Here is a 24,732-nt window from a genome sequence, read left to right on the forward strand (position 1 = left end):
AATTGTGTTTAGTTCAAATTAATAATGATTTTAATATCTAAATCAAATTGTGCATAGTGTATTTTTTGTATATACAACTATATTTGGAATACACAGAGAAAAAAAATTTATTTAAAAATAATCTTGCAAGCATGTGTTCTTTTTTATTACATATTTTGAAAGGATCACATTTAGAATTAAGTAAATAAAATTTTAAAACTTATTTTAGAATTTATAAAAAAAAAATTTGTATTTAATAAATTAAATTTCGTTAACAAATTTAATAGTCAAATAATGTCTTTTGTCAAATAATTTTCTCAATACTTTCTTCATTGGAATATTATTGCTTGTTAAAATTTAATATTTCAAATATTTTATGCATTTTATAAAACAATATTCATATTATAAAGTAATTGAAGCTAGTATTAGATTTCCAGAATCATGTAATCTCTTGTTGGTTGTGCAAAACAAAAAAAAGAAAGAAATTATCTTTGTTCCATTTATGTTTTTTTTTTTTTTTATTTTGTACACAATATTGAAGTCATGCAAGAAATCTTATCATTTACAGCGTATCTCAAAATAAATATTAAAATACTTACTTACATACATGGGCTATGTGTATATGCACATCCATATGTGCATATAAAAACATATTCAAGAAAATCTTAAATGCAATTTATGTTCGGTGCCCAATATATTATGGTGTTGTGTAGGATTGAAAAAGAAAAAAATAGTTCAGATTTTTAAATTACAATCATATGATTTTTTTTTGTTCGCGTACATACATTTATGTTCATATACATACATATATTTTCTTGTTGAAAGGATTTCGGCTGTAACTTAAAGATTTCCGGTTTAATTTTTTTTTTCTTCTTAAATTTTAAATGTATAATTACAACAAGCAACTTTTAAATTCATTTGTATTAGTTTGTATGTTTGTATAATTATAATTTATATGCGATTTCAAAAATACATGTAAAATAATTTTTTGTTGCTTTGTTTCTTCATAAAAATTTATTATCTTTTTTTTTTTTTTTTTTTTTTTTTTTTTGAATAAATTTCGAGACTCGTTTTGTAAAATTGTAATCATTTTCAAATATCAAATATCTTTAAATTTTTTTTTTTGCTTTTTTTTTTCTTAAGATATTTTTATTGTGCTGTCTTTCTAAAAAAGGTTTTATAGATGGATGCATGTTGGTACATACATACGTACATACGTTTATAAATTTGTTTATTATTGTGAGAGAGAAAGAGCTGAAATATATGGTAAGGGTTAATACTTTAAAAGTACCCATTTTCTTTCTTTTCAAGATTTTTTCTTGAGTTTCACTGCAACTTTGTATGTGAATACAAAAAAAAAAAAAAACAGTTTTTTTACAAGAACACCACGTATTTTAAGCAACATTAAATTTATTATGCATGGTTTGGTTTTCGTTTTTTTTTTGTTTCTCTCTTATACTTGTTGTGTATTAGATTGCTACCTACACAAGGTTTTTGTTTTTTAAATTTTTATTTATTTTATTATTATTATTGTTTTTTTTTTATTTAGCCTTAAGAAAGGTGATCATTTCACACGATCAATTTTATTTTAGCTTTTGAGCAATTCTTTGGTAAATTTTGTATGACAGTGAAAATGTTTATACTCTATGTTTGTAGCGCTTGTTTAGACACAATTTTCCAAAATTAATTCAAAAAAATTTTGATTATGATTTCATGCTCAAAATTAGGTGTACTACTATTACAAAATTGGTAATTAATTTTGAAATATACACTTACATTAATAGCAATGCAGTTGTATTAAAATTTTGAACAAAATTGGTCATATTTGTAATATATTTTTGTTCTGCGCCTATAAACATGCAACATCATGTAAAATAAACTTCTCGCTGTGCTATTTTTTTATTGTACACATTTTGTAAACAATTATTTGTGGCTACAGTATTTAAATTGGGGCCAAGACAAGATATAAATATGTATATTTGTGCACTATTTCCAATAGATTAAAACAAGGAACGTTTAAAATTAATGGAATAGGATAACAAATAATGGCATCTGCCAAAAGAAATCACACAAATCTCTTATATTTTTTGGAATTTTTGTCAGTTTTTAAAATTTCATAAACAAGTTCATATTCATATCGAGTTACAATGCAATAAAATCGAGAATTCGAGTGATTTTGTGCAGAGAATGAAGATGTAAAAGTGATCTTATACTACCCATATGAGTTTAAATTCAAAAGTGTAGAAATTTCAGACGTTTTTCAGATGTATGAAATTATTTTTATATACATAGTTAAGTATATACAAATGCATATGTACATATGTAAATTAATGTATGTTTGTAAAAATTTGGATGAAAAAAAAAAAACCAAACAGGTCTTCAGTTAAACCTTTTTTTTTTTTCTGTTTTTCCTTTTAAATCAACTGAGTTTGACAAAAAACGTAGAAGATATAAACATATTGAAGTTGAACAACGGATGCATAGGATACAATTTCATTTTACTTTTTTAATATCTTCGTCATCTTGTTATATCTTCGACATCAATCGTAATAATTTGATTGTTCTTCTCTTTTAACTCAATCACAAAACTATTTACTTGAATAGTCTTCTATTTGAGAATGTGCTATTCAAATAGGGGTTCAAAATTTCTAAAGCATATAGAAAATTTGTTTCGAATGTGAAATTCTAATTTTATATGCCCATACATATTCTAACGAGTATCGAAATATAGTCAATATTTGTGTTGACAGGACAGTTATTAAAAATGTTGCTCATATGACAAAATATTTCGCTCGCTTGTGACACCTTAAACAAAAAAGGAACTATGTATGCACACTGTATGAAAATGAAAAAAAAAATTACTTAAAATCTAAAAGATTGAAAGAGAAAGAATCAATAATAATGTTTTCTGGTTTTAAACTCATTTATTTCCAAATGATTTTTTTTTTTGATTCTTCTCATTCTGTCTTTCATCATGTTATACAAAAGTTTTTTTTTTTTTGTTTACCAATTGTTTTTAATCAGTGAACTATAAAGGTAGAATTTATTATTTACCAATATATAACTATAAAATAAATATACATATATATCTACGTATATATATATATGTGCAAAGAAAGAAAAAACAACTGATGAAATACACAGCAGATGGCTTAATGTCTACATGATAATAATATCTGATTCATGTTTTTTATATGTACATATGTATGTACGTGGATCAATAGTTAAATTTCTGTTTTTTACGTCTCTTTATTATATTATGCATGTAATGAGCATAACAGTTAAATGATTCCAAATCATAGGATACTTTCATATCGTAGAAAATGTATTCCTAAGCAATTTTTATTTAAAAATCGAAATTTATTTTACCAATTAATTATTGGAATATTGGGGAAAATTCTTAGATTTTTTCAATCAGAAAATGGGTAAGCATATACCATTTCCATTTTACTGTGTTTGCTTTTTTAATGATTCTATTCAGTCCGGGCTTAAATTTTGAAATTATTATTTCCAAATTCATTTATTTATCAAAATTATTAAATATTATTTTAAAGCAGAGAATCGCAGACAGAAATTCAAAATTATTTATAATAAAGCAAGGGAAAAAAATCAGGATTACTACAAGAGAATGAATTTTCAAAGAGATAATTTGTCTCTCATTAAACAAAATTAATTTTTTTTTAAATAATTGAATGCATGAGCGTGAGTATTTTTTTCAATACCTTGAGAGAACATGTCAAAACTCAGAAGTCAGAATATCTTAACAATTTTTTAACGAAAAATTCATTTTTAACAATATTCAATTTCTCTATTAAGATTAACAATTCAAGACGTTAAGTGGACAAAGGGGTTAACTAACATTTTGACGAAAATCGAGCTGTTCGGATAGAACCTCATTAAATTTCATATATTTTCAACTGTTATAGCTAGAAACTTAATAGAAGACGAGATTGACAGTGCACATAGGAGATAAGTAACAAAAAAATTAATAGTTTTACAATTTGTTAATGAAAAAATTTGTCACCTTTGTCCACTTACCTCTTCAATTGTCAGATTATTTTTCGCAATTCTTTAAAATGATTATAAACGTTTTATTATTTAAACGTCTAAATTTAATAAAAGAAAAGAAAAAAAAAAACAAAATTTATTCCGTAATGGAATTTTTTGCAAAATTTTTAATAAAAAAGAAAAAAAAACAAAGTAACATCAAGATTTTCATATCATTCGATTTATTTGCAAGGCAAAACGAAAACCAAATAAAAATTAACAAAAAAAAGAAAAATTTAAAACCAGCTACAAAATGTGGTATCGAGTTTTTTTTTCCAATTTTTTCGATATATTTTTAATAAAAATAACGATAGCAGTATAAAAACCAGAATTTTCAATTCAGAGTTAAAACAAAAAAAAAAGTGCTCGTGTGAAAGTAGTGGCTTTTAACACAAAATATGAACGTTGTTTCTTCTTAATGGTTTCTTTTTCTATTATTTTGATTGGGTAAAAAAAAAAAATTGAGGTTTCCAATATATTGAGTATACAAAATAAAAAAAGAGTAAGATAAATTGCTGCTTTTCCTTTACTTCAACTCAACTTTACATCTACAACAAAAAAAGGAAAAATTTGAAGCGGGAGGATGTAATTGGGAGCGTATTTTAATTTTAAATGATCGTCCAAAATACTAATAAAAAATTGAAACAAGAAACGTCAGTGTAAATTTCAGCTGTCCAACCAGTATTTTAATATAAACTACTTTTTTTTTGTTGCTGGTATTTTATCAGTTGTTGCATTCACTGTATTTGTAAAATTCAGGTTCCTATACACTAATTTTAGTTATACTATAAGTAAAAAAAAATTTTATTACCAATCTTGAACCGATTTTTATTAGATGTTGCAATTAAAATAAGAAAAAGAAGAATATAAAAGGCATCTGCACCAAATCTGATTTAATTTTTTTTTTAAATATGGTCATTAAAAATATTGAATGAGTTTCTCTTTGTATTGATTTTTTATTGGTTATGTTAAAAAGTAATGTTTAAAAAGTGCAATTTTTTATTTATTTTTTTTTTTGATTTTTGCAATAAACGGGTATAGGCAAACATTTACACACTTTGTCACTTAATTATAATTTAATTAAATAGCAAATTCTCTACAATGGCATACCTACGCTGATGGTAATAATGTATTAGAAAGCTAGATGGCAATAATTTACATTAGGTATATATTTCTTAAATATTTTGACATCAAATCAAAATTAATAAAATTGAATCAAATCAATGGTTTGTAAAGTGGCTTTTTTTCCTTCAACAACTATAAAAACAATTTATTATACTAAACTATTTCCAATGATTTCATTCCTAGAGGGTGATAGAAAAAAAATTAAAGAGGCATTAACATAATGGTGAATTTAAGGGTTAATTGCGTAAGTTAAAGTAAATATACGTAATTATGCTTTTTGATTTCGTGGATGGCATTTATCGTTACCTCTTCGCTTTCATAGAAATTTGAAAAAACTCGCAGTTTCGCAAATATTAGACGCCGAAAATTCAAATGTCATACAAATTTCGAAAGACGATATCTTATGGAAGATGTAGGTGGCAAAAACATTATTCATCTAACGAAATAAACTATTTGTAGTATCTAAAAACTATTTGTATACCTTGTAAAATTTTAGTTTGTGGTTTCCTTACAATAACTCTGGGTTGGAGATGGCGAACTCCAGGTAGATATTTCCTGGGCAACAATTTTTTGAGCGGGCTACGAATCTAGCGAATGTAAATACTAGAAACCCAGTTTCTGAGGAACTCGGGCTGCTTTTAATGAGGGAGAGCCGTGCAACCAAACCTAATCTAACCTTCATTACAATAAATAGCCAAAAAAATAATATTTTAGAAATTTAAGGGACTATAAATAACTTTTGAACTGAAAATTTATGACTCTTTTTATCAAATCTTCAAGGGTGTAGAAGTTTTGTAAACAGACACATGACAGACGGATGAGCCACTTTTCCAAAAATAGCCAGTAATCTTGCAATTTAATTATTTGTTCTATGGTTATGAATTGCTTCTAGAAAATGGATTTTAAGAGAAAAACTCTTCCTTCTCTTACTCATAAACTTATTATTTCAATGTTATAGGTATACAAACGTATTTTCGTCGTGTTTCATTTAGGCGAATTCAAATCTGTCAAATTATAATACGTCACAGATTAAAAATATATGTACATATGTAATTAAATAAATTTTGAACGATTAGAAAAAAGATATACATATTTCTATGGTATTGACTTTTATATTGACAATTTCTTTATTTTAGTTTTTCTTTTTTTTGTATTGTTGCCAATTGCTATTAAAAAAATATCATACTTAATTAATGAAAAAATTTTAAGCTATTTTTTCCTCTATATCAGTACCCGATAAGATAATTTAAATTTCTAATTTGATAATTATAGAATGAAAATTCCCAAAACTTTTTTATTAATAAATTCACAATTTATTGATTGCTATTGAGTAATAAAATATTGCCAAGTTTTTAATAAAAGTTTAAGGTCTAAAATCCGAAATTAATAAAATAAATTTTATAAATTAGTGTTCCTCACCTTCTGATTTATAAAATTTGAATGCATATATTTTATAGAACCTAGGACATTAGGCAAAATTATTTAAGCGAAAAAAATTTTATCAAGCATAACACTAACTTGATCATATTACCAAAATCTTATGGAATTATAAACTGTTTGTAAACTAATTTAAGTAAAGAAAGCCAATTTTTGGCACTCTTTAAAGCCCTTTGTAATATAATTTTGACTATATTACATAAAATGATAAAAATACCTAAAATTTTGCTTATTTTTTTCGTCCCGCCTTCCCGTAATACTTTGTATATTATCAGTATCGAATAGGATTCGTAACAATTCCTGTTACACTTCAAATTTCATACATATGTACACATATAAATATGTGTGCATACAAATATTACGCAGTTTCTATATTATATAACAAAAATAAATATTTTTTTTTAAATTGTTTATTTAGAAAAGATTTTACGTAATTGAGAAAAGTCGTAAAATTTTGCAAATTTTTGGATTTTTATGAATTTTAAATTATATAATTTGTAAATAAATATTGTATGTATACGAAAATATATTTTTATTGATTATTATTTTAAATTTAAATATTCTAATTTTGGTTAATTTTAAATATGTAGGTATAACATTCAAATAAAAAATAAAAACAAAATGGTTCCAAGTTATATGTACGTGATTTGAAATCACAAATAGTCAGCACACAAAATTTCAAAAATATTATTTTTTTTTTATATTTTTGCCTATAATTTTTAATTTTTATTTTCGTAAATATACTAATCATATACATAATATATAGTAGATATGTGTTTAGTTGGATATTTTCCAAATTCAGAAATTCAAAATTGAATTTTTTTGCCCAAAAAAATCAAATTATATTCGTAATACTTTCTAAAGTTGCGGTAACAGTACATGCTTTTAGTATTTTTAATTATAAATTTAATAATAATATTAAATTGTATTGAAAATCTCCAACAATTGATTATTCACAATTTCATTTATGTCAAAATCTCATTGTGAAACTCAATAATTTGACATTCATTTTTTTTATGACAAATTTGATACTAAATTTTTTTAATTTGTTCGTTTACTTCATTTCAATTTTGTATGAAATTTTAACTCTCATAATAACACTTTAATTTTAAGCAAAATTTACTGGACACTTTATTGGAGTCAAAGTTTCTAGCATTTCAAAAACAAAAATTTTTATTAATCTTCCTCATTTACTGCCTTTTATAGTTACGTACGTGTATGCCAGTGTTTTACATACATAGGTAGATTAGAAGTTTGATAACAATTATAATAATTTAATGTATTTGATTGTGTGTATAGAATTCTTCAATTTATTTAGCTGAGCCACATGATTATGTACATTGAACCCGAATAATGTATACATGCATATAACATATTAAAACTTAAGTACATACATACATATATGTATGTATGTTTATAGTTTTTTTATAGAACAAGAGTTGCTTTACTTTAAAATCTATTTTTATTTTTAACTAAGTAAACAAAGTTTTTTAAAGATGTTTCATTTATGATAAGAGATAAGAAAAACGTCTCATGATAATTAAAACAATTATTGAAATTTCAAAAATAAAAATATTAAATTTTTTTTTTTTTTGTTTACTTTGAATAAATAAAAATTTTCATTTTATAAATTTAGTAGCATTTTTACATTACTTAACTTTTATTCCAATAGTTAATCTAGTTAAACCTCAATTAATATTTAAACAAACATACACACGAGCATTATGTAGTTACTTATAAACACACGTCATATTTTATTAGATTTGTTTTAAATTTGTCCATTCATTGTTTTTGCAAGTTTATTATGATCCGGGACCATTACTACGCACGTTGGCATAAAACTTTGTGCGTGCCTCCACATATGATGTAACAATAAATTATTTTAATCATAGGATCTTTTGTTATTCACGATCCATTTACATGAGCACTATATTAATAGGCCCCTGATGAATTTCTTTACGTGAATTTGATTAATTTTTTACAGTCCGCATGGTGTGTAATTCTATACAATTTGAAACTGATCAAATATGGGCTTGCGTACATACTTACATTTATATGTTAAAGAATGTGCGCAATAGATGATTTTATATTTTCAAATATACATACATATGTACGTACTAGAACTTTGTTGATGGCCACATTTTCTACATAATATAGACCAAATTCATAAAGTAATTTGAATTCATATATGTATGTATTTGTATACGTACATACATATGTACATACATACATAAATTGTACGTAACATAAAATTTAGTTCCAAAATAATTATAATTGCCCATAAGCACATACGGACATATTTGAATTTCTTGTATGTATGTATGTACATACATTATGTAAATAGTCTTGTTACATTTTTAATTACAATACACTGATACATACATACTTATATACATACTTACATACGGTAGGATGTACAATATTCAATTTGTCAATTCAAAATTGAGAATTGAAATTTCAAAAATTCATACATATGTATGTAAGTACTTATGTATACATACATGTATGTATGTACATATATGTAAGTGCATATTTACTTATTTTGACATGAGCTTCAATGAGCTTTTTTTAAGGTTTTAATTTCTTTAAATCAATGTGTCTCTTTCCAAAACATACATACATACCATATTATGCATGTATAAATACCAAAATTCACGAGTTACATAATGACATTTTGTAGATATTTATGTATGTATGTACGTACATACATTTGGAATACTTTTTAATTATTAAAATCTAAATAAAATCAATTCTATCACGCACTTTGTTTCTCCCTTAGCGGTCGTTTATATTATTTGTTTAAAGCAGCGAATTTTGCCAATACATATATGTATGTATCTGTATGTATGTATGGCATGTTCATATGTATGTACAAGTATCCATTAAATATGTAAGTATGGTGCATGTTTATTAATTTCTCATAAAAATATTAAAGTTAAAATTTAAAAATTTTTTTTATACTTATTGTAAATAATAATATGCCTACATAATAAATATATAATCTACTATAATATAGTATAAATACATAGTCAAACATTTCATTCTATTTAAGGTTAAAAGAAAGTCATTTCATCGATGAATATTGTGTATAATATAATATGTATGTATGTATAGATGCGCGTATATAATTTATTACTTATTTTTATTATTATTGTATTTTTTGTTTTTTTCATTTCAAAAATTTAATATTGTATACTCATCATACACGTATGTGTAAATATATGTACATATAATAATAATGCCTATATTTCTGGCTATAAATATGTGTAACATACAATATGTATGTACATATACGTATATGTATTGCTATATGTACATATTGATACAGTTATTATTATGTTTATTATGCCGTGTGAGATTGAGAAAAAAATTGCGCAGTAATTTTTGTTTTGATACTCCCGAAAAATAAAATTTTATTTTTATAAAAACAGAAAATAATAAACTTATGTACTTATGTTTATGTATATGAATAAATGTATAAAGGTTCATACTTATTCCAAATATGGGTGTATGTATGTACATATATAAATGAACATTATTTTTATGATTATAAGTACATACATATGTATGTACATAAGTATATCTAAAATTTATATTATTTTATTATACATACATACATATGTATGTAGGTATAAAAATATTTTAATCAGAGTGTTTATGTTTATATTTTATATTAAATTCAAGAATAAATTATATAATATTATGTATGGAAGTATATATGTATGTATGTATGTATATAGTACCACGCTCGATTCAACTTAACAATATTCTTAATATACGATTGACCGACCATTAAATACAGAAACACTTCCATGTAGTATACATACTTGTGATTTGTTTATACCATATTATAACTAAGAACATACATACTTGTGTATGTTTAAATGTACATACATATGTATGTACATATTTAGCTTTTACTGATACTTAATGCTAGAGTTATATTACGAAAATTTTTTTGAAACGTTACGTAGCAACTTCACTGAAGATATGTTGGTCTTCTTTTTTTTTTTACGAACTAAGGACTTAGTTCGGAGAATTAGTTTTTTTTTTAAGTTGAATTTAGACTAAATTTATGCGCATAACTTTCATGGAAGTGATGTAACATAATATTCAATTTAAGGGTTAATAGCGTGGGTAAATGCGTAAATAATTATATTTTTTGATGATATGGCATTTTTCGTTAGCATAAAGCTAACGTTTATAGAAATTTGGTAGAAATGTTTATAGTTTCGGAAATACAAGATACCGAAAATACACATTTTATAAATTGAGACACTACCGAAATGAAAAAAAATTTTCTTCTAACGAAATAAACTATTCGTTAGTATCTAAAAACTGGTAAAATTTCAGGCCTTTATTTTCGTAAAATAATATAAAAACATTAAAACAATATGAAAATTTTAAGAGAAAATAAAACGGGATATTGATCACGATTAATTTTGTATGCGGCGATAGAAAACATCTCGCCACTAAATTTCTGAGTTTGCAAAATTTAAAAAAGTTTGTGATTTCGTTACAATAAATCGTCGAAAAATGACATTTTTAGGACTCTTAGGAACTATGACTTTTAGAGGATGGGAGATAGGTAAAAATTTTCTTTTAAAAAAATTTTGTTTTTAATGTAAAGTTTCACTTATGTATTTATCTTGAAGGGTGTAGACACGGTTATACTGATACATAAATTAACGCACATAAATATTTTTTCCATTTCTTCCTCCATTTTCTATTAATTCTAGTTTTTGTAATATAAAATTTCCCAAATTCTACATTGAAAATCTGAAGCAATTGCAATACAAATAAATTAAATGTATGTAATAGAAATTTGAAAAGCAAGGAACATTTTTCAAATGTTCCATTTTCCCTTTGTTAAGAAGCAACACGCAAACATACAACGGACGCTATATTGTATCGACGCTAACTACATACATACATATGTACGTTCATTAAATATATGAATGGTGTCATGTGTAAAAATTATAAACATATATGTACATACATACATACTTACATTATACTCATTTATCCATTCTATACAAAGAGTGGTTAATTTTTAACATAAAATCAAGGTCAAGTTGAAAGACGTTTGTAATATTTTTGTTTTTCTATTTTTATAATACGCACTATTCCAAATTAATTACATACTAGCATACGTACATACGTATATACAATATTACATTGTACTGTAGACAGTAAATTATATGATTTTGTATACAAGCTGTCATTTACACAAAATAAAAAAATTCTACTTTGAATGTATTTGTGTTAATTCATTGTTTGACAAAAGAATCCGAGAGTTTCATTATTATGTTTTGATAAGATAAAAAAAAAAAGTTGGAAAAAAAAGAATGGAAAAGAGAAACAATAACAAAGAAGAAAAAAGAGAAAACAAAACAACAGCAAAAACCATTCCTTTCAGCTGTTCCTTGTTTTCTTTCCATTTCAGTCTTTTTTTCTTTTCTTGTTTTGCTTATTTTACGACTCGTGTACGCATTTCTTTTTTTTTTCCTATTCTTTTAACAAGCTTATTTACCATTATAAAATTTCAATCGTTACAATTATACATGCATACATACATATTTTACAACAGTTTAACATTTCTACTATTATAACAATTCGACCAACCATTCTATAGTTACTTTCCTATCCAATTACTCGTACCACTCACCTTTCTACAGAATAGAAGTGATGCCGTTTTAACGTTTTTGTTGCTATATCTAAATACACGAATTTTAAAACTTCAACTACTTACAAGAAATAAAAAAGAGAATGGCAAAAAAAAATCTAGCATCTTTTGACAACTTTTCTTTTTAGTGAGTTAGCGATACATTTTTGACTTTTTTGATTGAATATCAATAAAATTACACATTTTTTATTACTTTGAGTTATTATTGCTTCTCATAATACCATGACTTTATGAAGTGACTCTGCTTGTCATACAAATAGTAAAATGTAATAACAATAAAGACTCATATGCTGAAGACCCATACACGGTGCAACCAACTTGTTGTTCAACTTGGTTAAGTTGAAAAAATCAAAAAGTTTTTTGATTCGTTTAATAAGTTTTTTTTTGATTTAATTTAATACGAATACAGTAAATTTTCATTTATAATCTGGCAACTTTGTTTTTTTTTGTGACGGTAACAAAAAGTGTACATACATACATTAGTATATTACAATAATGTTAGAATTTATTTTTTATTTTTCTCCTTTCTACCATTAATATAACTAATAGAAAATACGTGATTATGATGACAATGGTAAAAATGATGAATAAATTATAAAAATATAGTGTTGCCTTTTTTGAACTCTCACTTTGAAAATATTTTATAAAACCTCTTAAATTGAACAACAAACTGCTAGTAGCTAACTTCTTTTAAATTAAAATATTCTCGGTATTGAATTTATACAAAAATCGACTATTAATTTGCATGTTATTAACAAAAAAAATAAAAATGATCAGTACGCTAGCAGAGGTTTAATAAATTGTCGATCAATCAATAAAATTTGTTCGATTTATCGACACATACCTAAAAAAAAATTTTAACAATAAAAATATGTAAAATATTTTTAATATTACTCACAATACGATATTTGCGATATTCAAACATTTTTCAAAAATTTTTTATTTTAATTAAAATTTACAAAAAATGTTTGTGAATGCCCGTGGATTTTATTCAATAATGGAAAAAATAGTGCAATCAAAAGACAAAGCTCATAAACCATTTTAACAATTATTTTGTTAAATTTTAATGATATGGCAACTCTATCTGGTATTTATGTTTTAATACTAAGAAGAATTAATGGTGTAGTTGCATACAAATTTTTTTTTTGTTTGAAATAACAAAAAAATTTTTACACAATGTAACCAAAAACATAAAAAATATGCCTTAAAGAACAATTTCGAAAGGAGGAGAAGGAAAAAAAAAAGGTTTACTTTTGCTATACCTAAAGTCATGTTGTACATTAACTTACATAGACTTCTTTCTACATATTTATATAGGAAATCATGTACAATTTCCCATTTCAACTACACATATACAGTGAATGTACATATCCAATTGTACATACATATTTATTTACAATTATCAATTTTCTTAATAATAACAATAAAAACTTTTAATCTTTTACGGGCTGAAAATTTTCAACTGACATGCGACTGTATGTACATATGTACGTTATTCTATGTAAATTGAATATGCGATCTACATAAGTACTTTGTTAAATATGAATTTCGTCAGAGTACTAAATGTGCTATATTTAATTTTTATTGTTGGAGGAACTTAAAAATTAAATTGATTCTTGTAACAGAGCTAAATTTAACAATGGAAGTCAAAGTGCTAAAAATTCATTAAAATTTTTTATACAAATTCATTACAATTAGTTTTTGTTCATCTATTCCGTTTTTAAATTAAAAATTCAGGATTGAAAAACAAAAACGAGTGAATATACATATACATACGTGTAGATGTGATACTAAAATACGATAAATGATGAAGGACGTGCATACCATTAAAATGAGTAGAAATAAAAGGGATCAATTCATGTGTAAATTAATAAGAAAAATTTTAAAAGCATTAATCTAAGAAAATGTGCAATTCTTTTAAAGCAAATCAGAGATAATTTCCAGCAAAAAATCATATGAGAGAATGAAAGTAGATATACTCTTTTTCGAGCTACAGTCTGTTATTTTTTTCAAGTACAAGATTTTTCTTGCATATAAATAAATATTTATAACCTCGGAACCTTACAACATATACTAGCCAACGGGCTCCCGCCGTCACTATATTTTGCTGGAAATCATCTGTGAAATTATTTGTTGTCTTATGCGAAACACTCTGTATAAGCTGGAATCCTGAACTAAAACACAATATGTTAAATATAAAAGCTATATAAGTTCTTTTTGTTGGCATTATTCTCAGTTTTTACAAATATTACACAATTTACACAAAAGAATGTAAGAACAAACTAAAGAAAGTGCTATTTCTATTATGATTTTTAATTAATATTGGTTGAATTTAGATTAAATTCAATTTGTATAATTGTACAAGTTAAGCTTTTTTGTTATTTACTTTATCTTTGTTTCATCATTTTGAATTATGCTTCATCAAAAACTTTTTTAAATTTCTACTCATATACCTACCTCGTGTTTCCGCTCTTATATCCACAAGATTATAAATGATAATGGCACTTTGAATACTTGATTTGAAATCAGCTCGAGTTTTTACTATATGTAAGCTTCGACAGACTATAATACATTAAATGTAGAAATAAAAATACGAAATCTATTTATCTGACAATATGTTAGATTTTGTAATTCTAATTTATGACATTATGACAATAATTTTGTAATTTATGACAAAAAATTGTATTCTGTCATTTTGAAGCTGACGAGCGCTCAAGCAGTATTTTTACTTTTAAGATTTCAAGTCAAGTAAATAAAATTTTATTTGTTGACTTGAGTGAAGCTGACTTCAAGTCGACTAATGTTTATTATATAGGCATAAAATAGACTTCAACTACGCTTGATCGGGTAATAATCGATGGTGAGCTGAGAAATTTCTACCAACCGGCTCGCAATCTTATAATATCTGTAAATTCATAAACGAAATAAGTAATAAACAAGAAAATGTTTTTTTTTTTTTTTAAATTGTATTCACCTTGAATTTTCACCTTCAGTCGAACAATGCTTTGTTATCCAACTTTTAATCATAATATTTAGTATTCCATTTTTTTAATAGTTTTAATCCACAAATTAATTGTTAAGAGATCTGACAGATAGTTAATATTGCATGAATAGTTATGAAGTGGAATAGTTAACATTGCATGATTTTTGGTAAAACTTTGGTTACTAGATGGATTTCGAATTTTTTTGTTTTAAATTCCAATTTCATTTCAAACGACTCGCAAATTGTTGGATAAATTAAAAAACGGCTCATGCGGACCGAGCCGACTCCAGTTCACCACTACTCGTAATAATAGATAAAAAATTATTATTGTATTGAATACTCGTACATATAGCAAAATTCGTCAGAATATTCTGAAATTCATTAATATTGAATTTTCGGATTTTAACATTTTAAAATTGTGATTTTTTTATTCCTATATTTTCCACATCTCAAATCTAAAATTGTAGTTGGCACAAATTGTCAATCCAATTGAGAAGAATTAAATTATCAATCCAATTGATCCAAATTCCGTCTTGTTTAACATGAATTGTGGAAAAACTTTTAATTTTAAAATCAGCATGATTTTAAAACTTCCATACTGTTAACACCATCCAAATTTTTAGGAGAATATCAATAGAATAATAAAAAAATCGGGCGCCGCTCGGTTTTATTTTTTCTTTTCTATTTTAATATTTTATATAATCAAAACTTATTTCCAATTTTGAGTCTACCTAGTTACTTATTTCCAATTTAGTTTGAATTGTAAACGACATAAACTAAGATCGATAAAAACAACTGCATATGGTGAAATATCAGATGAATGTTTGTAAGGTAAAATTGGACAACTGTTCTCGAAATAGAGATACCTGTCAAAATACCTGCCCCTAATTAAAGAAACATTGTGTTTTTACCTATGTACATATAAAATATAAAACTTTTTTTTTTTATTACTTAAACAAATTTGAAATTTGGCGTCATATTTTAAGAAATTTATTTAAAGAAAAATTCTAGCCGCCTATCTTAACCTTTTTAAAACAAGGTAAAATTTTTGAGCAGGTATTTGGGTGATTTAAGGTAATTTTTAAAATTCCTTTTTATTTATTATTGCTTACCTGCACGAACTCAATTTTTTTTTTTTTTTTTAACTTTATTAAAAATAATTTAATGTGGCAATTTATAATTTTTGGTTTGCTACCTAAATGTTTAAATGGTTTGCAATTCTAATAAAAAAATTTTTTGCTTCTAAGGGAATATATACATACGTACATACATATGAGTGTAAGTAATATGTTACTAGAACTATTAAGAGAAATTGTTTTGGATTTTCTTTTGTTCTATTGTTACTAAATTTGTAAATTATCCACTTTTATTTTTCATAAAAACAAAATAAAAAAATTATAAGCAATTTTTATTATTTTTACTTTGAAAAAAAAAAGCAGGAAAGGTTCCTGTTCCAACACTATTGAAATTTTAATGTCTAAGAATATTTTATGTAGTTTAGGCTTGGTAATAAAGTTTGAGGAATAAAGAATAATATTATTTTTATTTTCGTTTAAAAAATCCTAGTCAAGGTGAAAAACCCAAACCAAACTAATTTAATTTTTAAGAAATATCTGAAGATAAGAAACGAAGTTTTTTAATGAGGAAAAAAATTTGGAAACATTGGAGTTACCAGAAAGTTCATTTGAGATCCGAAAGCGTTTAACTCCACAGTAAAGTTCGCCAACATTTTCTTTAATATATTTTTATTGATGTCGAATTTGATTTCACCACGAACTATAGCCGGATGGCTTTCTATTAGTACTACTAATTATGTCAAATGTTCTTTTTTAAATTAAAATTTAAATGAACGCTTGGCATTCGTGTTGCGAATTCGAGAACAATGACATTCGTTTCGCGAACCATAATAAGCCTATTAATTAAATAATTTTGGAAAACTCATTATTTCACTTCTTCAGTCACCATTATTTGTCACTTATTTAAATTAGATGCCACCTGAGTTTTTTTTTTTTTTTAAATTAAATATACCACCCTTCTAATAGGATAAAGTCATTAATTGTTACAGTAATTTTTCTCATTTTTTTCTCAACTAAATTTGTCACCTTTCAAAACTGACGTAATGAAAATAATGACCAAATTTTCTATACATTTTTGGATTATGCCACTCAATTTTTTCTTTCTCAACCAATGGATTGAGAAATGTGGTATATACGTATCACTATGAAGCCTGTGAGGCTTTGTGTTCTCATCAAATTTTTAATTATAATGTTCGAGATTGCATTTTCATTGATATATATATACACAAATATATTAGACTGCTTTAACAACCATCTTGAAAATAATTTAAAATAAGCTATTTATGAATATGTGTATAAAGTGTTCCCAGACTTCTAGAAAAAGTAAAATGGCAATAAAAAAACTACAACATACTGAAAACTCAGACAATATTTGCATAATGGAAAAGAAAATTATTAAAATGAAATCAACTTTTTTGCAGACCATTGATTTGACCAGAGTCCTTTTCCATTTTTCTTTCCATTTAATTTGAAATCAAAATTATTTTTTTCTATATAAGTAATTTGTGTTTTTTTTCCTTAATATTATATATAATGACGTCCAAAATGTCCTTGAATACAAAAACAAAAAAAAAAGGAAACAAACCCAAAAACAATCTAGGATATTTTTTTTATTAGTTTTCCAGCAATTTACGTAGTCTTTTATAAAAAATAAAAAAAAAAATAAGAAATTTTCATTCATCTTAAATGCCATAATACATTATCGTTACATTTTTAAATCAAACATACATATATTACAGCTGTAATACACACATCCATACATAACTGTTAATATTTTCGTATTCTTTATTTTTTCCTTTTATTAATTTAGCTAGTGAGCAGAAAAGAAAGGATTATATCACAAATCTATATTTAAAAACAAAACTTTTTTGGAATTTAAAAAAAAAAAGGAAATTTTCTCTTATTGCTAATTAATTGAATTACAAAATTTGATTTTTAATTGATAGCTTAAATAATTAATTTTGATTTGACATTTGAATTTGAAGTAACAGTGATTTTAATGAAGCGGGCTGTAAGAATTTTCTATATTAACCACAGTTTATTATTTTTCAAAAAAAAAATTCGCTTACGTTTAATTTATTACATGCATACATTTGTGAAAATATTCTAATCATTAATGTCATTTATCACGAAACAAGTTGTCAGAGTTTTTCTCTTTAATTTGATTTTTGAATTGTCAATAATTTGATTGAATTGGAATTTTACGTTCCAAAGTGCTTATGGATATGAAATCAGAGCAATGAATGAATTAGGAGCAAGGAATTGATCGATACCATAATTTTTTTCTATTAATTTAAATTTTGGGCTTTAGAAAGGAGGTGGTTTTTGTTTGTGTACTCGACTGCGCTGGAAGTTCTGGTCATTAAAATTTAAATTTCCAAGTCGCGCAAAGTTTGCAAAAATATCATTTAAATTTTTTATGTTTATGCTTAAAAATATTTTTTTGAAAATAAAAATATTTAAATTTAAGAAAAGAACAAAGTTTAAACTAGATGAGTGAAAAATTTTACACTGGTGTTTGCATTTATGACATTTCTTTATTACAGAATTAATTTAAGAATGCTAATTAGAACTATTCTAGAATTGAATTAACGAAAATCGCCCGGACATTTGAAACTTTTTAGGTTTTTGTATTTCTAAATTGAAATTTTCATGAAAATCAATTGCATTATAGACTTTAATATATGAAATTAAATAAAAACTTAATATTTATTTTATTTAATTTAAATTTTCTACTTTTTTTTCTAAAAAAATTATTTACAACTATAGGAATGAGTAAAATTATTAATAAAATATTCTATAATAAGCAAATATTTTGTGTTGATAATCTAACAATTTATTTTTTCTTTTTTAATTCCAGGCGAACGCTGGTATGGTGTTGATATTATGAAAGAGAATATTTCAGATAATTTTAAAGCATGTGTTTGGGAACCAGCTGTTATTAAAATAAATGCATTAACAGCAGCATGTGAAGCTGCATGTATGATTTTATCAGTTGATGAAACAATTAAAAGTCCAAAATCACAAGCTGATGGACCACCAGGTGGTGCAATGGGCAGAGGAATGGGAAGACCACGTTAAAATAAAAGAAATAATACTTAAAAAAAACAACAACAAGAACATTTTTATATAAAATTAAAAATTTATTATTTTTGGAAAAAAAAATTTCTTGTAAAAGTTTGCATTTTCTTTTTTTGTTTGTGTAAGAAAAAATTATTTTGGAATTTTGGAAGTCATTCTAAATTTTGTTTTTTTTTTTTTAAAAAAAAGAAAATTCCAATTTAATTTTTAAAATTTCGTCTACAATAATTCAAACTATTTAATAACAAAAAAGAAATTTTTCTTAACAATATTAAAATTAGAATTATTTTAAATAAGTTTTTCTCTACTTTAGTCTTTTTCACTTTAATTAATAATTGAATTCACATAATCTTACGGAACCGCTTTTCATCAATTAATTGTCATAAAAATTTATAATTATTATTGTAATAAATAAAAATTTCATAAAAATTATAAAAAAATTTTGGTTTTTCTTTAAAGAATTAAAAAAATCTGATGTAGTCAGCACAACAGTAATGATTACCAACAGTTAACAGGCAACAGTAATGACTATTGTCTAGTTTATTGAAAGTGTTACAAGATAATGAAAATGCCTTTTAAATCTTCAATATGAATAAAATAGAAGTTCATTTATATAACTACAGATACAGATGGATAACGTAACCAAAGGAATGAGTCAAGGCAGAAAAATTAAATAATTTTCTTGCTCGAACTGGACTCAAACCAGTTCCCTACAGCTTTCTAGGCGAACACTGTACCAACGGAACTACAGAAGTATGAAGAAATTAGCAATTACCGACAAATTGCTCTCCATATTGTTTATACAGTAATCATCATGATTGTTTTCATACGAACACTACATACAATCGTCATTTTGGAAACACACCATTACAAGAACATTATATTTTCATCATTGCCCATTATTCATTTGTTATAAAATCTTCAATAATTTGAATTTTACTTTAGAATTTTAAATGTGTTACGATTTACGAACATTCATGATTTGTACGTTAGCGACTTATCGAACATTCTATATTTGAAGATTTTGTAGTCTTGATTTATCGAGCATCCAGTATGGTAAGTTCTAAGTTGGAAATGAATTTTTGAAAATCTTCCCAAATCTATAACAACAATAATTTGATTTGTATACGTTCGACAATGAAGGTAACAAATTGAATAATCACTTTCAACAACTATGTAATTTTGCAATATTGTGCGCATATTAAATTTTTTTCTGTAAATAAAAATATAAACCTCTTCTCATTTAAATTTTTATATCCGAATGAACGTATGTTCGAAGGGTATACTAAATTTACGTTACCGTTTGTAACGCTAAGAAATAATGAACTGAGATATAGATTCAAGTGTATGTTATTGATCAGTATCGAATTCTCACCCGATTTAGTTTTGTTTGTCCGTCCGTCTCAACGATAATTCAAAACCTAATTGAGCTAAGTTCACCAAATTTTAAGAAATGATTTATTATAGTAATCCTATTTAAATTGGTTATGATCATGGTACTGGTTCGGGTACCTGCCAAACTAGTTTCAAATTTATTTGGCTATATCTCAGAAACTGTAAAAGTTGTATGGTATTGAAATTTCACACAAACGAATATATTAGTAGGACCAATGTGTTTGGTAAAAGTCGTTGAAATTGCTTGGCTCCTTCTGGTAGCTAAGAAAATATTGAAAACACAGTACTGAAATTTTGCATAAATGAATATGGTAATATGGTAACATAAGCTATGGCAAATATTCATAACTCGCACATAGAATAACAAATTCGTATGGGTATCACAGAGTTGACACGGTCAACTCTATTTTTTATTTCTCGTTATTTTCGAATTTCTGTTTTTTATTTATTAAAATTAATAATCTTTTTTAAAAATAATATTTTAATTTCAGAAATAAAAGAGAATAATGAAACATTAAGTTGTTTTCAGTTTTCTGATTGTTTTAAAACAAAAAAAAAGATTTTGAGTCTTCAATTTATTATTATTAATTTAGTCAACAATGGAAAAATAGTTGCCGCCATTATAGTTTTTACTTTTGTCACGTTCCCAATTTATAAATGAAAAAAGTAAGAAAAATTAAAGAAAAATATTTTTTTATTTAAGGGTCATTCTTAAGTTATGCACAACACATTTACCACAGCACATGTAAACAAGCTGAAGAAAGAAAAGGCAGAAGGGCGGCGAACAAAGAATTCACACTTTTAAAATATTTGTTTAATTATAAAAATTAAAAAAAAAACTATTATAAGTTTCTTAAAGTTTATAAGAGCTACTAAATTAAATATTTATATATGTACATACATATATCAACTATTCTCGCTGTAAATAAGTACGTAGTTGCAAGTGACTTGCTATTTATCAGGTAATTAATAGAAAAAATTAAAAATGCATTTACCTGAGTTTTTTTTACTTTATAAAATTTGTTATTTTGGACTACAATTTGTTGATAGTTTTTTTATAATTTTTGGCAATGATACAAATTTTAAATTACTTACATACTTGAAACGTGTACCAGAAACAAAAAAAAAATATATAAAAATCGAAACTAGTTGGAAATTTCAGCATTGATTCACCTTGAAAATTGTAACAAAAGATTTTATGTAATAAAAACACACATATGTATGTATGTATGTACGTATAGTTTCAATTAATTTTTTTCTTGTTGCTTTCTTTATTAAAAATTATAAATTGATGCTATAATGTTTACCCTGACCGCAAAACTGTTGTAATACAGTTTTTATATACATTTGTAAATGTTAAGGTGTGTCTTACAGCCAAGCATGATCCGAAAATATCTTATAATATTAAACCGTCTCAGAATTTTCCCGTACGAATGAAAACACACTAGTCATCGTTACTAAATTTAGTTTGCAGTTTGCAGTTTACCATAAATTTGATAAATTATTTATCAATATAATGACAAAAGTTGACTTCAATAGCTATCCTGTGGAGCCCTTAAATAAATTATAATCTTTAATTTATCATATACTACCAAAAACCAGAAATAATGAAAAAAAAATCCATAAGTCAAATTACGGGAATTTTTTTAAGATACCAGATTAAAGAAACTGCATGATATTGACAGCAGAATTAAAGTCCTAGAAATAGTCAAAAAGGTTAGCGTAGAAAACCCCCACACACACTCCTTAACATCAACACCAGAAGCAATTACATTTTCGACATCTAGTGAATCTTTCAAATTATTCAAAATTTTAAAATCATTTAATTGAAAATTACAATTATAATTTGCAACCACAATGTTATCAGTTGCAGCTACCTCAAGAGAAAAAAAATCTAAGGGTGGATTCCATCTAACGATTCGTAAAATTGGACAAAATTTCCCGCTTCGGACCTGAAAACAAAGTCGAACTATACACCTCTAAAGCCCATTCAGTATGTAGTAACTAATCTGATAAGATTACAAGATAGAGATATTTAGCCACCAAAACAAAATAAAAATTGATAACATATAAAACAATCCATCGGTCTCAATCCACTGAAAATGCCATTTGCTTTTGTGTTGCTCGAGGCATTTTTGAAAATTTGATATTCAAAAATGAAAAATTTCTTGCGTTTAAGTACTGAGCAAAAATTTGAAATGGCCGTACTGTTTCAAAGTGAAAAATATTCTGAGAAAATTTTTTCATACACCTTATACGTGGCCAATTCGCAATAAAAATAATTCCTTAACATTTTTTAATAGAAAAATTAGAACTGAATTTTCAAATACACGGTAATTCTAGGTGTCTTATCATTATAGTAAATATTAAAAATGCCATTTCCAATAAAGAGAAATTTTAATTTTTATTAGAGAAAAACGATACAAACCTTTCTATTACATACGAGTGTACGATGTGTGTTTTGCAACACCGAATCTTTACCATAGATTTAATTTTAAATTACTCTTTTTTTATAGATTTTTGTTTTTTTTTTGTGGGATTGAAAGGAAAGGGGGAGGGGGCAAATAATTTTAATGTGGGAAATATTGTTATTGAATGTTGGGATTTGAATTTAAATTTGTAAAATATGTAATTCTTAAATAAAATTCAAAATAGAATTTTTAATTTTACTTAAATTAATTTTTTAATTCAATGAGGACATGAGGAGGGCGATCTAATAATAATGGTAGTTAAAAAAAAGGAGAAATTAGTAGGATTTGTTTGTTTTTTTTTAAATTTTTAAATTTTTGGTATATGATGGGTCGGGATTCCAATTTTTTATTATTTTTTTTTTTTAATTTTTCTGCTTTTTTTTCTTTCTTTATTATTATAAATTCTTTTTTTCACAATCATATACAATAGTTTTTTTCTTTGTTTACAGATGGTGTTTATTTATTTATTTATTTTGTTTTGTTTTTGTTCATTACATTAATATTCAAATTAATCAATTAATTTTGTTTTATTAATTTCTTGTTTTTCTTCATTTTTTTTTTCTATAAATGTAAATATAAAGGTACAATTTGAATTTAATTTTAATTTTTAAATTTTTCTTCTTTTCTTTTGTTCTTATTGACCTAATTTTAAAATTTAATTTTTTACCAAATGGTTCGAATTTTATTAAAAAAAAAAATTACACATATAATTTTTTTTTTTTCATTTTAATATTTTATATTTCTTTTTTTTTTGTTTTTTAATAAAATTAATTTATATTTTGATTTTTTTTTTTAAATAATATAAATGTCAAAATATAGAATTTTGCAAAATAATAAGAGATTTTGTACTCAAATTGATAATACAGTTTCTCATCTAAAATATCAATTGTTTTGTTTTTTCTTTTTTGATTTGACAGATTGACATTTAAAATGATAATTTTGTATTTTATATGTTTTTGTTATTTTTTTCTTTCATTTTTAATTCGTATTACGCTTTAATAAAATTAATAAAGGGAAAATTTATTTGTAAATAAAATATAAATATTATTATTTAAAACATTTCTAAACACAATAATTAAGACACATAAAAATTATTATGATTATGTCAATTTTACAGTTATATAAGTTTTGCATAAATCAATTTATAATATAAGTAAATTAGTCAATTTTGACATTTTTCCTATTTGATATTTTGGTTATTTTTATAAGAAGGAATATTGAAAAAAAAAAAATTTTAATTATTTTTATTTGAAATTCTAGAATTGTTGTGGGAAATAAAAAAATTAATAAAATATTTTTATTAAATTATTTTTTTTTTCTTTGATATTTTTGATATTATATTCACATTTATATTTTATTTTTTTTTTTTAATGTTTTTACTTAATAATTATGTACGTGTGTGTCTGTGTGTGTGTGTATACATATACATTCATATTTATTAAATTTTTTAAT

General features: G+C 24.5%; 1 protein-coding gene across 1 annotated transcript in view; it reads left to right on the forward strand.

The window, feature by feature from the left end:
* LOC129612953 (T-complex protein 1 subunit eta) overlaps positions 1 to 19,802 on the forward strand; it is a 105,249-nt gene extending 85,447 nt beyond the window's left edge. Inside the window, exon 5 of the mRNA XM_055526816.1 lies at positions 19,194 to 19,802. Within this exon, the coding sequence (XP_055382791.1) occupies positions 19,194 to 19,414 (221 nt within the window). The 3' untranslated portion in view covers positions 19,415 to 19,802. The remainder of the gene's footprint in view (positions 1 to 19,193) is intronic.
* Positions 19,803 to 24,732: the final 4,930 nt, after the last annotated feature.

Source organism: Condylostylus longicornis, unplaced genomic scaffold (genome assembly GCF_029603195.1).
Source record: "Condylostylus longicornis isolate FDR11 unplaced genomic scaffold, ASM2960319v2 ptg000080l, whole genome shotgun sequence".
Lineage (NCBI taxonomy): Eukaryota > Metazoa > Arthropoda > Insecta > Diptera > Dolichopodidae > Condylostylus > Condylostylus longicornis.